At 39.4% G+C, this 13,008-nt stretch overlaps 1 protein-coding gene across 1 annotated transcript in view; it reads right to left on the reverse strand.

The window, feature by feature from the left end:
- Positions 1 to 13,008, reverse strand: part of ATPAF1 (ATP synthase mitochondrial F1 complex assembly factor 1) — a 28,096-nt gene that overhangs the window by 8,713 nt on the left and 6,375 nt on the right. Inside the window, exons 3-7 of the mRNA XM_005862314.2 lie at positions 12,068 to 12,130; positions 8,617 to 8,667; positions 7,448 to 7,495; positions 3,153 to 3,248; positions 809 to 916 (exon numbers count right to left, since the gene is read on the reverse strand). Of these exons, the coding sequence (XP_005862376.2) occupies positions 809 to 916; positions 3,153 to 3,248; positions 7,448 to 7,495; positions 8,617 to 8,667; positions 12,068 to 12,130 (366 nt within the window). The remainder of the gene's footprint in view (positions 1 to 808; positions 917 to 3,152; positions 3,249 to 7,447; positions 7,496 to 8,616; positions 8,668 to 12,067; positions 12,131 to 13,008) is intronic.

A 13,008-nucleotide genomic window follows, 5' to 3' on the forward strand; every position in this document is an offset into this window, starting at 1 on the left:
TCAGGACTAAAGACAGGGAAGTAGAGTCCCAATTGTGTCCAAGACTTGGGACTCACTGCTATTGTAATAATGGCTGAAATACTAGCCGAGTGCCAATACTAGCCAAGGAACTTACACCACTTCCTTCCCTGTATGCCGCTGGTAAGAGAGAAGGGAAAAATAAGTGGGTGTTGCAATGAAAAATCTCAGGGAAAAGAGGCATGAAAGTGGCCAGTATCTTGAGGCCATCCTGAACTTAAATGCTGCCAGATAAATAAGATTAAAATGAGCAAAGGTTAGACAAACAGGCTGTACAGTAATCATAAAAGTGCTCCTGGCCCTAGACACGTGGAGAGAACAAACACAATGGATATCATTATCTATGGGCATATGGTTGATGCTCTATCCAGGGAATGGGAAAAGGGGCAAGGGAAATCACTATGTATGAGGAATGTTGTGTATGTGAACAGTGTGGAAGATAAAAGATCGAGCACTATTCTAGACTTTGAACTCTTCCCTACTCTTAAGAAGCCATTTACTTGTCCAGTTTCTTATCTAAAACACCTGGGGCCTGATGTGTTTTGAAGTCAGAGTTTTAGAAAGGTGCAGAATGTTTTCAGAGTGTTTGGACTTCAAAATTGTGAAGAAGTGATTGAGGATCTGTACTAACTTCAACTTGCAAGAGCTTGAGCAAGACCTTGTTATTGTCAACTTTAAGTAAGAAACAAATACATGTAGATATCTCAAATTTTACTTCTCCTGAATTTTGCTGAAGAATATTACTTTCAGGGCTACCAGGTAAATCCACAGAGGTACAATTGATTCTTACCAGAAATGTAGAATCCATTTCTGCTGTCATCAGTACTATGCCCTTTTCTTCCTTAAGTTCAGGGTAGTGATATAAAATCAGCTGGCTGGCCGCAGCTTCCCCTCGGGTCTGTAAGGAAGAACACTTATCAAGGTGCAATAAGGTACCACCACAACAAAACTGCAATTTCGGAGCAAGAGGGAGTCTGGAGGAAATTCTGGCTCTTACCAGCCCCTTGGGTGTCTAGTAAGTCTGAGGACTGGGGATGGTTGGGCCTGCCAAGGCACGGTGAAGTGACAGTTTGCACAGCATTATTTGTGTCTTCAATTGAAAAAGGTTTGGCTCTTTTCCCAGAAAATGTTTACAGTAGGCAGTGAATCCTTCATCATGGCCATATATTTAAAAACAAAATGGCACAAGCAGCTACCAAATAAAGTTCTAAAGAAAGCAATATGCCTGTGTAATTGCCACTTTTATGGACTAGTGCATTTCACAGCTGAAATCTACTCCCCTTGGCTGGCTCTGAAGACTGAGCTCTTTTAAGCTGTAGCAAACAGCTGGAGAGTTTGCACATGGGCCAGATTTGCAATGTGCAGTTTTAAAATAAAAGCTGGGTGGGAGGTAGGGAGAAAAGCATGAGAATACCATAATTTCATGAAGAATGAACAGGATAGTAACCAGACCTTAATCCAGACTAGGAATAGAAGCTGGGTTCAAAGCTAAAGCCCCCATATAGTGTTGAAGGACTATACATTCAAAAAAAATCTCTGGGTTTCCTCTCTAAAATTCCAGCAAGAGTCCTTTTAATTATCAATATCTAAGTATTGCTAGGGTACTTTTAATAGTTTAGCCTCTCCGTGCTTTTGAACATACTTCTACTATATTGGTCATTTTTATTATAATTCTATTTCTGGATTTTTTTCTGATACTTGAATATGAGCTTCATGAGGGCAGGAACCTTGGCTCATAGGTATCTAGGTTCTAGCATAGTTTCCAACACAACAGCATAATGGGTAAGTTCAAAGACTATGGAGTCAATTACCTGGAGTCAGTCAAACCCAGGTCTACCACTTACTAGCAGTGAGTAAATGGAAATAATATCTCATGGGATAATTGTGAGGATTAAATGATAATGGCACATAGTAAGTATATTAAATGTTGGTTATTATAGTATGTGCCCAATAAATGATTGTTAGAATTGAAAAATAACAAAGTGAAAGCTGCCCCCTCATTCTAATTTGCGCTCCCTTTACCCCAACTTCAAAATCATACATGCTTGTTTTTGCCAGATTTGGCCTCTAAATATAGAATGTCAATCTTAGTTATGATTTAATATGAAATACTGACTTATTTTAAAAGCTTCAGCCCAGCTAATGTAGCTCAGTGGTTGAGCATCGACCTATGAACCAGGAGGTCATGGTTCAATTCCTGGTAGGGGCACATGCCCGGGTTGTGGGCTCGATCCCCAGTGGGGGTGTGCAGGAGGCAGCCAATCAATGATTCTCATCATTGATGTTTCTATCTCTCTCTCCCTTCCTCTTTGAAATCAGTAAAAATCTATTTTAAAAAAGAGCTTCAAATGCTTTGGATCAAACTAAATCTAATATTTTGAAATTTAAAAAAAAAGGAGGAGGGAAGCAAACCAAAAAACATCTATGGGATGGAAACTATTACATAGCACCATGGGAAGTGCTGACTTGATTAATAAAACTCGAATAAGACATGGAGCCTACCTTAAGACCACCATTATAACTTACCCATGTTTGTTAAGTGAGGCACATACAGTAAATGTTTTAGAGATCTGGGGAAGAGACAGGAGAGAGCTCGAAGTAGTCAGAGAACATGTTTTGGGTCTTTGCCAATTTCAGGTATTGAATAGGGCCTGGAAAGCTAGTCCAACATATCAAGTATGACAATTCGTCAATGCCACAGCAAATACTGCTGGGGGGTCTGTAGATATTCTGTGTTCTCAAGCCTCAGCAAGGGCTCAGGATCCCACAAAGGGGTAGGCCTCTTTCTTCTAGTGCAGCGGTTCTCAACCTGTGGGTCGCGACCCCTTTGGGGGTCGAACACCCCTTTCACAGGGGTCGCCTAAGACCATCGGAAAACACATATATAATTACATATTGTTTTTGTGATTAATCACTATGCTTTAATTATGTTCAATTTGTAACAATGAAAATACATCCTGCATATCAGATATTTACATGACGATTCATAACAGTAGCAAAATTACAGTTATGAAGTAGCAACAAAAATAATTTTATGGTTGGGGGTCACCACCACATGAGGAACTGTATTAAAGGGTCGCGGCATTAGGAAGGTTGAGGACCACTGCTCTAGTGGATGAGTAGAAGCCACCTACCTGAATATTTATAAGTGCAGTGAAGTGGAGTTCAGTGCCTGACCACTGTCCTACAAAGAACTCATAGCCTTCCCTTCTTGGTAGTGCACACAGAAACTGTGGGAAACAAATACACAAGGAGGTAGATGAGTAAATAAAATCATTCCCTCTATGTCCAACCACCTGTATCATTCACTCCATTTCTTCCATGTTTGGTTGAAAACATTTTTTAAAATTATGAAATTCATAAATAATATAACATATGTATATACACTTCCCAACCCACCTAAGAAAGAAGCATTAGATATCCAACTGAAGCTCCCTGTAATTCATTCCAATCCCACTGCTGAGTAACATCTATCCTGCATTTGCTGACTGCCATTCCCTTTCAATAGACAGTGAATCCTTCATCATGACATATATTTAAAAACAAAATGGCACAAGCAGCTACCAAATCAAGTTTTAATACTTTTAATGTGTATGTGCATATCCATAAACAAGAACAGTACCATTTGCATGTTTTAAACATAAATCATATCAAATTATGTGTATACTTTTGCAACTTGCTTTTTTCATTTCACATTATACTTCTAAGATTTATCCAAGTTGATAACTATAACTCTAATTCATTAATTTTCACTGTTGTATGGAATTCTAGTATAGAAATTTACCACAATTTATCTATTCTTCCATTGATGAATATTTGGATCTATTCACTTTCTAAACTTCCTAATGCTGCTGAATTAATTTTTGTTCCATTTACTATAATCACTTCATACTTTATCATCTGAGGCTAATACTGCAGTTCTAAACACCAAGAGATGATTAGTTTTATGCTCGAAATGTTTAGAAATGGGGATGAGTGGTGGAGAGATTGATGCCAGAACATAAAGCATAATCAATCCAACAAGCATCAGTCATGGAATTGTCTCAGTATTGCCAACCACTCAGGGTGTTTCTTTATTATTAGACTAGAGGCCCGGTGCACGAAATTCGTGCATGGGACAGTTCCTAGGCCTGGCCTGCGATTAGGGCCATCTTCCCCAGCTGCCCGCAGACGACCCTGCCCCTTGCTGCCACCCATCCCTGGTTCCCGTTTGCCATTGGGTGATTGGTGCCTGACGGCCGGGGGAAGGGACTGAGAGAGGGTCAGTGCGTCTCATAGTGACTGGTCCAGTGGTCATTCTGGTCATTTTGCTGTTAGGGTCAATTTGCATATTACCCTTTTATTATATAGGATGAGATAACCTCAGTGCCTATCTAATAGCTGGTCCCTTGTTAGAACAACATAATGAACATCTTCTCCAAAAAGTCCTTTTGTAATTCATACCTTTTCCTCAACAGTCCCTAAGCAACCACTCATACAATCTACACTTCTTTTTTGTTTGGCTTCTCTCCATAATTATCCATATTGCTGTATATATCAATAGTTCATTCCTTCTAATTCCTGAATATTATTCCATTGTGTACATGTACACACATCACAATTCTTTTATTCATTCAACTGTGGTAGATTTGGATATTTTCAGTATTTTGTCATTACAAATAAAGCTACTATGAACATTTGTGTATAGTCATTGAATGTACATGTGTTTTCAGTTCTCTTGGGAAAATACCTAGGGGTAGAATGGCTGGGTAGTATGGCAGGTATATGCTTACCTTTTATAGAAACTGCCACACTGTTTTCAAAGTGGTTGTATCATTTTACATTCTCATCAAGAATATGAGAGTTCTAGTTGCTCCATATCCTCACCAACACTTGGTATGGTCAGTCTTTTTAATTTTAGTCACATTAGTGGTACCTTACTGTGGCTTTAATTTGCAGTCCCATTATGACTAATGATGTCAAGCACTTTTTTAGGTGTTTATCTGCCATTCTACTTCATTGGTCAACTGTCTGAATCATTTGCCCATTTGTTAATCGGGTGACCTGTCCTCTTATTAAGTTGTAAGAGTTTTTAATATATTCTGGATACCAGTCATTTGTCAATATATGTCTTGCAAATATTTTCTCCTGGTCTGTGGCTTATCTTTTCATTTTGATAACAAGATCTCTTGAGAAGTAGAAAATTTTAATTTTTTTATGGTAAAACTAGAGGCCCGGTGCATGCACTGGAGGTGGGGGATCCCTCAGCCCAGCTTGCCCTCTCTCACAGTCAGGGAACCCTCAGGGGAGGGAGGCGACCCGGCGATCAGGGGAAGGTGACGCCCCATCACACCTCTGCACCTCAGGCCAGCCCTGGGCGTCTGGGCAGCTGACATCTGAGGCTTGCCTACACCTCAGGCTGGCCCTGGGCGGCTGGGGCCCTGAAGGGACTAGGGGACTCTGGAGGCAGGCACGTGGAGCGACCGGGCCCACCTGGGGGTGGGCCCAGCCTTGCCGTGTGCCTGCCGCCCCAGTGGGGCTGAGGGGATTTGGCGCCGCCATCTTGTGGCTGTGGGCGCCGCCATCTTTGAGGGTGTGGCAGTCAATTAGCATATTCCCTCCTTATTGGCTGTGGGCGCCACCATCGTTGTGATGGTGCGAGGGCCAATTAGCATACTCCCTCTTTATTAGATAGGATATACATTACACAAAAGTTATCATTTTAACTATTTTTTCCCATTTTAACTATTTTTAAGTGTACAATTCAGTGTCATTAAGTACATTCACAATGTTGTGCAACCATTACTATCATTCATCTCCAGAACTTTCTTAATCTTCTCAAGCTGAAACCTATATTCATTAAACAATAATTACCTATCCCTTTTCCCATCAGTCCCTGGCCATTCTACTTTCTGTCTATAAATTTGACTACACTAAGTATCTCATACAAATGTGGAATCATACAGTATTTGTCCTTTTGTGACTGGCTTATTTCATTTAGCATAATATCTTCAAGGTTCATCCATGTTATAGCATGTGTCAGAATATCCTTCCTTTTTAAAGCTGAATAATATTCTATTCTATACACACACACACATCACATTTTATTTATCCACTCATCTATCAATGGACACTTGGGCTACTTCCACCTTTTGGCTATTACAACTAATGCTGCTATGAACATGGGTATAAAATTGAAAATTTTAATGAAATGCAATTTATCGATTTTTAAAATAGTTTGTGCTTTTTATGATGTACTTAAGAAATCTTTGCTAAACCCAAGATCACTAAGTTCTATGATCTATTTTGAGTTAATTGTTGAATATGGGGTGAGGTAAGAATAAGAGTATCCTTTCCCCCATTTAATTACCGTGGTCCCTTTGCTGAAAAACAAGTGACCACATATATGTTGGTCTATTTGTGGATTCTCTACTCTGTTCCATTGATCTATAGGTCTATTTTTATGCCAATATCATACTGTCTTCATTACTACAGCTTATAATAAGTCTTAATAAGATAATGTAAGTCCTCTAACTTTGTTCTATTTCAAAACTGTTTTGTTATTCTAGGTCAGGGGTGGGCAAACTTTTTGACTCGAGGGCCACAATGGGTTCTTAAACTGGACTGGAGGGCTGGAACAAAAGCATGGATGGAGTGTTTGTGTGAACTAATATAAATTCAAAGTAAACATCATTACATAAAAGGGTACGGTCTTTTTTTTTTTAGTTTTATTCATTTCAAACGGGCCAGATCCGGCCCGCGGGCCGTAGTTTGCCCATGGCTGTTCTAGGTCCTTTGGATATCCAAATAAATTTTTAAAATCAGCTTGTCAACTTCTTTAAAAGAAAGGCCTATTGGGATTTTGATTGGGATTATATTTTACAATTTGTGGAGAAATGACAATAATATGGAGTCATCCTGTCCATGAACATGATATATCTCTCCATTTACTTCGAGGTTGTTTTTATTTTTATTTTCTCTTGGCAATGTTTGGAAAAATTTTTTTAGAATCCTAGAAATGATTCTCAACACCAAGTCGGCTGGCCCACCTCACCTATTCCCTTCCCTTAGGTCTTCTGGTAGCTCATTACTACAGCAACAATTTCATAATTCCTTTTAGGTACATCTAATCAGGATAGCATGGCCAAAACTGAAAAGAAAATTCATAATAAAACAGACACTTAAGGGAAGTTGAAATTACTATGGTCTCAGTTTCTATATCCAACATTTACTTATACTGTTGATTAAGATCCAGATCAGAAAGGGCTCAGAAAAAGCCAGAGACTTATTGTGCCAAACTCACATTATTTCATAAGGCTAAATAGTACAATCTACCTATAAGCATCTTTGTTAAGTAAACAGAACTATAACGTGAAATAGCATGGAGCATGAAGAGATCAGTTAGAAAACATCCTTATTTGCAGCATTGATAAGCAATCCAGAAACTTACTGTTGGACAGGACTGAGCCCGGTTCCAGATCAAATCAAACTTCTTTTCCTGTAGGTTAGAAAGGAATAAAAGTCACAAACAAAAACCCCATAAAAAGCTACAATGACACTTAAATTCACCAAAACTGGACTCCAGAACTAAAATACAACTAAAACAATCTAAGTTTCATCATTTACAAATGCCTCTTATGACAGAAAGGAAAAACCAGATGTATTCTTTGCTGTTCAGTGTCAGAATCTGCTGTGAACAATGTGCACTCTAAATGCTCCAAACTCTCCAGGGGACTCTGCTAAGTGTCTGAGACATCAGGTCACTAAGTCTGTCTGAGGGAAGGCTTAAAAAGTCCCATTCAAACAGTGAGCCAGTATCAGAGACCTAAAATATCAAAAAGTACAGATCCCTTGGCTTTTGAACTTTTGAAGGGGAAGGGTATACATGTATAAGAGGTAGAAAAAAAATAACAATACTCGTTACAACAACCAAAAGGCCTGGCTTTATTTTTCCATCTATACGTTTTTCTCCTTAATCTTACAATTACGCATGTAAGCTTGGTGTACACTGCTTGATATAAACTTACCCTAGGCTATTTCCTCTTCCGGGAAGAACAATGAAAGAACTAGCTGATACACCAGTACATCAAAAGTTGCTTCATGGTCAAGCAGTGACCAGAGAGAATCTATCTCCATAACAGCAATTTTAAGAAGGAAAAAAACAAAACACCCCACAAGAAAATGCCACTTGGTAAGGGGAAATGTCAGAAAAAGATTAGGAAGAGGCTCCAAGGCAGCTCATGTATAGGTCACTTATAAACAAGAAAGGAAGAAACCTATGCTAGAGGCCCTGTGTTAAATTCCAATAGCTTGGGAAACACTAGAAAGAAATAAAAGACTTGGAAATTGCTCAGCAACATGAACTTACACCACGCTCCCTTGTCAGAGACTTGACTCAAAGAGACATTTCTAAACCAGAATAAGGGAAAACAAGAGCTATAAATATACCATATGGAGCTTCCAATCTTTGGTACTCAGGGCATAATAAAAACCCTCAGAGCTATAAGCGTAAGTTCTCAAGAGGCAATAAACATAGGAAAAGTAAAGGCAACTGCCTGCTAAGGTTAGAGACCTGACCTTCATGCTATAACACTTTCATTTTCCCTCCAAACTACTTACTGGAATAACTGCGTAGACTGTATCTTTTGCTGCAAAATACTGCTGCCAAATCTGTACAAAAAAGAGAGTATGTCTGTGACATGTGGGTAATCTTTTCAACCTGCACCAAGAAATGATGACAGCTTTCATTACTCACAGTAACATACAATTTGATAACAGAGAGGAAAACCCAGAGTAATTCTTTTATTACTAGTACATGATTACAAAAAGATTTAATACCATCTACTCTTCTAGATAATTAAACTGTAACTCTTAATAACAAATTCCTGTCAGAGAAATGGAGTCGATGACCCTGTTAATCATTTCTCTCAAGACATGCCTTGTATATAATAGACAAGCTCTTTTTTTTCTTTTTCTTTTCATATCTTCTCTTTTCCTTCCCCAAACCCAAAATCCCTAGCCAATTGTGGGCCTTCTCAGAGAGTAGGACATCAGTCACTCAGAAGCCAGAGTCTGGAGTCAGGCAGGTCTGGATACAAATCCCAGCTCCAATCATTTTCTAGCTATGCTACTGTAGGCAAGTTACTGAAAAATAACTAATATAACCATCAGTAAAACAGCAATAGTATCACCCTCACAGGATTGTTGTGAAGATAAGCTGAAATGATTTAGGTTTGTGCTTAGCACAACAGAATTACAATGCAAACCAGAGCCAAAGTGCTCTGAGGGCAACAAAGAGCCCTTAACCCAAGTTAGGGAATGAGTGCTAGAGGAGAGGACACTTGAGATGTATCTTGAAAAATGATCAGGAGTTAGCTAGGTGAACAGGGAGTCTGGGAAGACAAAGAGGTAAGGAAGGAGATAAGACAACATTCCAAGCAGAGAATGACAACATTAGGAAAGGCAGAGAAGCAGGGGAAGACATCATAGCCAAAGTGACATCTGAACTGGTGTTGAAGAATGGACCCGCCTCCTTTAAAGCTGCTCTGCTTTGTTAACATTCCCATTAAAATGTGATCTAGCCAACACAGAGCACAGAAGGACTGCTAATTTCTAGGACTTGGGTAAATCACTCTATCAGTACAGCCTAAGGTTGCTTTGTTTTTATTTTTCACGTCAGAACACTGTCTTCTCATTTTAAGGATAGCATATCCTACTTATTTTTATTTAATTTATATTAGTAGGTAGTTTATGAATCAACACTGAAATACATGAGATTGGTAGATACTTCCTAACATAGTTGAACTTGGTCACTCAAAATTATTTTAACACACACAAATTTGTATCTAAAATTATAGGTCTAAATGGTATTTGTCATATGATCAGGAGTCTCGGGCCTGGCTTCTTTCCCCACTAAAGGACATGCTTGGTGTCTACTTTCCATTGGCACTTCTTCCCAAAGGCAGTTTGAGGTCTCCTTGAGACTTTGCATAAGCCTCTATTAACAGAGGTTAAAATCCTGTGCTGTCCTTCCACCAGGTTAAAGCTCCTTGAGAGTAGGGGATTCTCTCATTTATTTCTATGTCTGGCAAAGAGACTGACATTTAATAGGTATTCAATAAATGTTTGCTGAAAATGAATGATGTAGCACCCAAAAGAAACCATGGCAATTGGCACAACTTCCCATAAAAGAATATGATGCAGAATGAAACGGACATGGGTTTGAGTCTCATGTTTAATTCCCCAAATAACTCTAGCTCTACCACTTACTAAGTTACTTAATCTCTCTAAGCTATAGTTTCCTCAGTGGTAAATTTGGAATAATAGCACCTACTTTACAAAGTAGTTATTAGAATTTAATGAAATAGTGTATATGAAGCATGAACAATATCTGACACATATACTGGTTTTATTATTTTGATTTTCTCAATATATCTAAAACACAACTCATGGAACTACAGGAATGCCAATCAATAGCATATTATAATCTAACTAGAGGCCCGGAGCCCGAAATTTGTGCATGGGGGGGTGGAGGGTGGGGCTGGGGGTTGTGTCCCTCAGCCCAGCCTGCACCCTCTCCAATCTGGGATCCCTCACACAATCCAGGACTGCTGGCTCCCAACCGCTTGCCTGCCTGCCTACCTGATTGCCCCTAACTGCTTCTGCTTGTCAGCCTGATCACCCCTTAACCGCTCCCCTGCCAGCCTGATTGATGCCTAACTGCTCCCCTGCTGGCCCGATTGCCCCTAACTGCCCTCCCCTGCAGGCCTGATCGCCCCCAACTGCCCTCCCTTTCAGGCCTAGTCCCTCCCAACTGCCCTCCCCTGCCGGCCATCTTGTGTCCACAGGGGGGCGGCCATCTTGTGTGTTGGAGTGATAGTCAATTTGCATATTACCTCTTTATTAGAGAAAAGAATCATAGACGTGAACATTTAAATAGTAGTGAAATGACCAAAGAGGCAGGACAGATCAAGAGTGCTTTGAAGGCCCAGCTGGTATGGTTCAGTGGTCAAGCGTAGAGCTCTGAACCAGAAGGTCACGGTTCGATTCCCGGTCAGGGCACATGCCTGGGTTGGAGGCACAATGCCAGTGTGGGGTGTGCAGGAGGCAGCCAATCAGTGATTCTTTACCATCACTGATGTTTCTATCACTCTCTCCCTCTCCCTTCCTCTCTGAAATCAATGGAAATAGATTAAAAAATAAATTAAAAAAAATAAAAACACCAATATAGCATTTACTCTGTGCCAGGAACTGTTTAAAGTGCTTTACAAATATTAACTCATTTAATTTCCCAAATAACTCTATAAGGTAAGTACTATTATCATCTCCACTTTACAGATAGAGAAAGTAAGGCTCCAAGGGGTTAACTAACTATCAAAGTCATTCAGCTAGTAAGTGGGCAGAGCTAGGATTTAAAATAGGCAGCTTGGTTCTAGAGCAGGGGTGGGCAAACTTTTTGACTCGAGGGCCACAATGGGTTCTTAAACTGGACCGGAGGGCCGGAACAAAAGCATGGATGGAGTGTTTGTGTGAACTAATATAAATTCAAAGTAAACATCATTACATAAAAGGGTACGGTCTTTTTTTTTTTTTTAGTTTTATTCATTTCAAACGGGCCGGATCCGGCCCACGGGCCGTAGTTTGCCCACGGCTGTTCTAGAGGCTTTGTTCTTAACCAATACATTATGCTTCTCCATAGCAAAACTTTAAGAGGAATCAACTGGTGAGGATATGATAAGGGGAGTGGGAGAAATAGGAGCAGGAAAACCTATTTAGAAAGGTAGTACAGTAAGCCAGGTATAGAGCAGCAATGATTTTAAATAAGATGTGGACAATAGGAATGAAGACGAAAGGGGGAATGTGAGTTGATTAGATATGCAGAAGTGAGACCAAGAAAGATAAGTTTTCTTATGCCACTATTTTTCATGTAGTTCATCACTTTTCTATCCATGGCCACTTTTCATTTTGGCTAGAAAGAGGTGTCAGGAAATCTATGGTCCTTTCTACTTTCAGATTTGGTTCACAGAGCACACATTTTCATAAAGTACGTCCACCCATTTTCATTCAATACCTGCTTTATTTCTTCTGCAGTTTTGTCTTTCACCATCTCAATGTTAAAGATTGAACTGAGAGTCTGAAAGGGAAAATAAAAGGAAATTAACACCACAATTTAAAAAAACAAAGCAGCTTAACTATCTGTAAGCTTTGTGGGAAGCAACATGTGTATCAGATCCTCAATAAGCAGAGAACGAGTATAAGAAAACTCCTATGCGCAAAGAAGTGAGCCCCCAAGCCTGGGCAGGTTTTTGCAGTTCTATGCTTGGGGGGTACAGGTACTTCCTAAATCCTTCACCCTCACAATGAGCACTGCAGCACTTTGCAACTGGTAAGAGGAGAAAGTTTGATTATCTTTAATTTAACTGCCATTCTGCCAGGAGTTGCTCCTTATTTGCAAGTTAAATGACAGAGTAAATGTGTTTTTATTTGATTTTTAAAACAAATTCCTATAGGAAAAAAAGGTATCACTATATTTCCTCTAATATCCCCAGGATCCACACTATGCTAGGTGTCACACCAAGGACACAAAAATTCATAGAATATTTCTCATCACCACAGTTGGTAAATCACAAAATCACTGAACCACAGTAAACATGTTCATATTTGCAGTCTCTTATTATAGACTAGAGGCCCAATGCATGAAATTTGTGCAAGAGGCTTGGTCCTCACAGCTGCGGTGGCTTGCTTCGGCCTTTGCAACCCGGCTTCCTCCGGAAGGTTGTTCAGCTGTTGGTCTAATTAGCATATTACACTTTTATTATTATAGACTAGTGGCCTGGTGCACGAAATTCATGCATATTAAAAGGGAATTAATTAGAGGAAATACTTTAATATTGCTATTTGCCCTTTCTCTATAATAGAAGTGTGAGAGATGAAAGGAAATTAGTAAAATGTATATGAAAATAATATATAAATTTATTAATAAATAAACAGTAACAAAAGGATATAACAACA

Source organism: Myotis brandtii, unplaced genomic scaffold (assembly GCF_000412655.1).
Source record: "Myotis brandtii unplaced genomic scaffold, ASM41265v1 scaffold1631, whole genome shotgun sequence".
Classification (NCBI taxonomy): domain Eukaryota; kingdom Metazoa; phylum Chordata; class Mammalia; order Chiroptera; family Vespertilionidae; genus Myotis; species Myotis brandtii.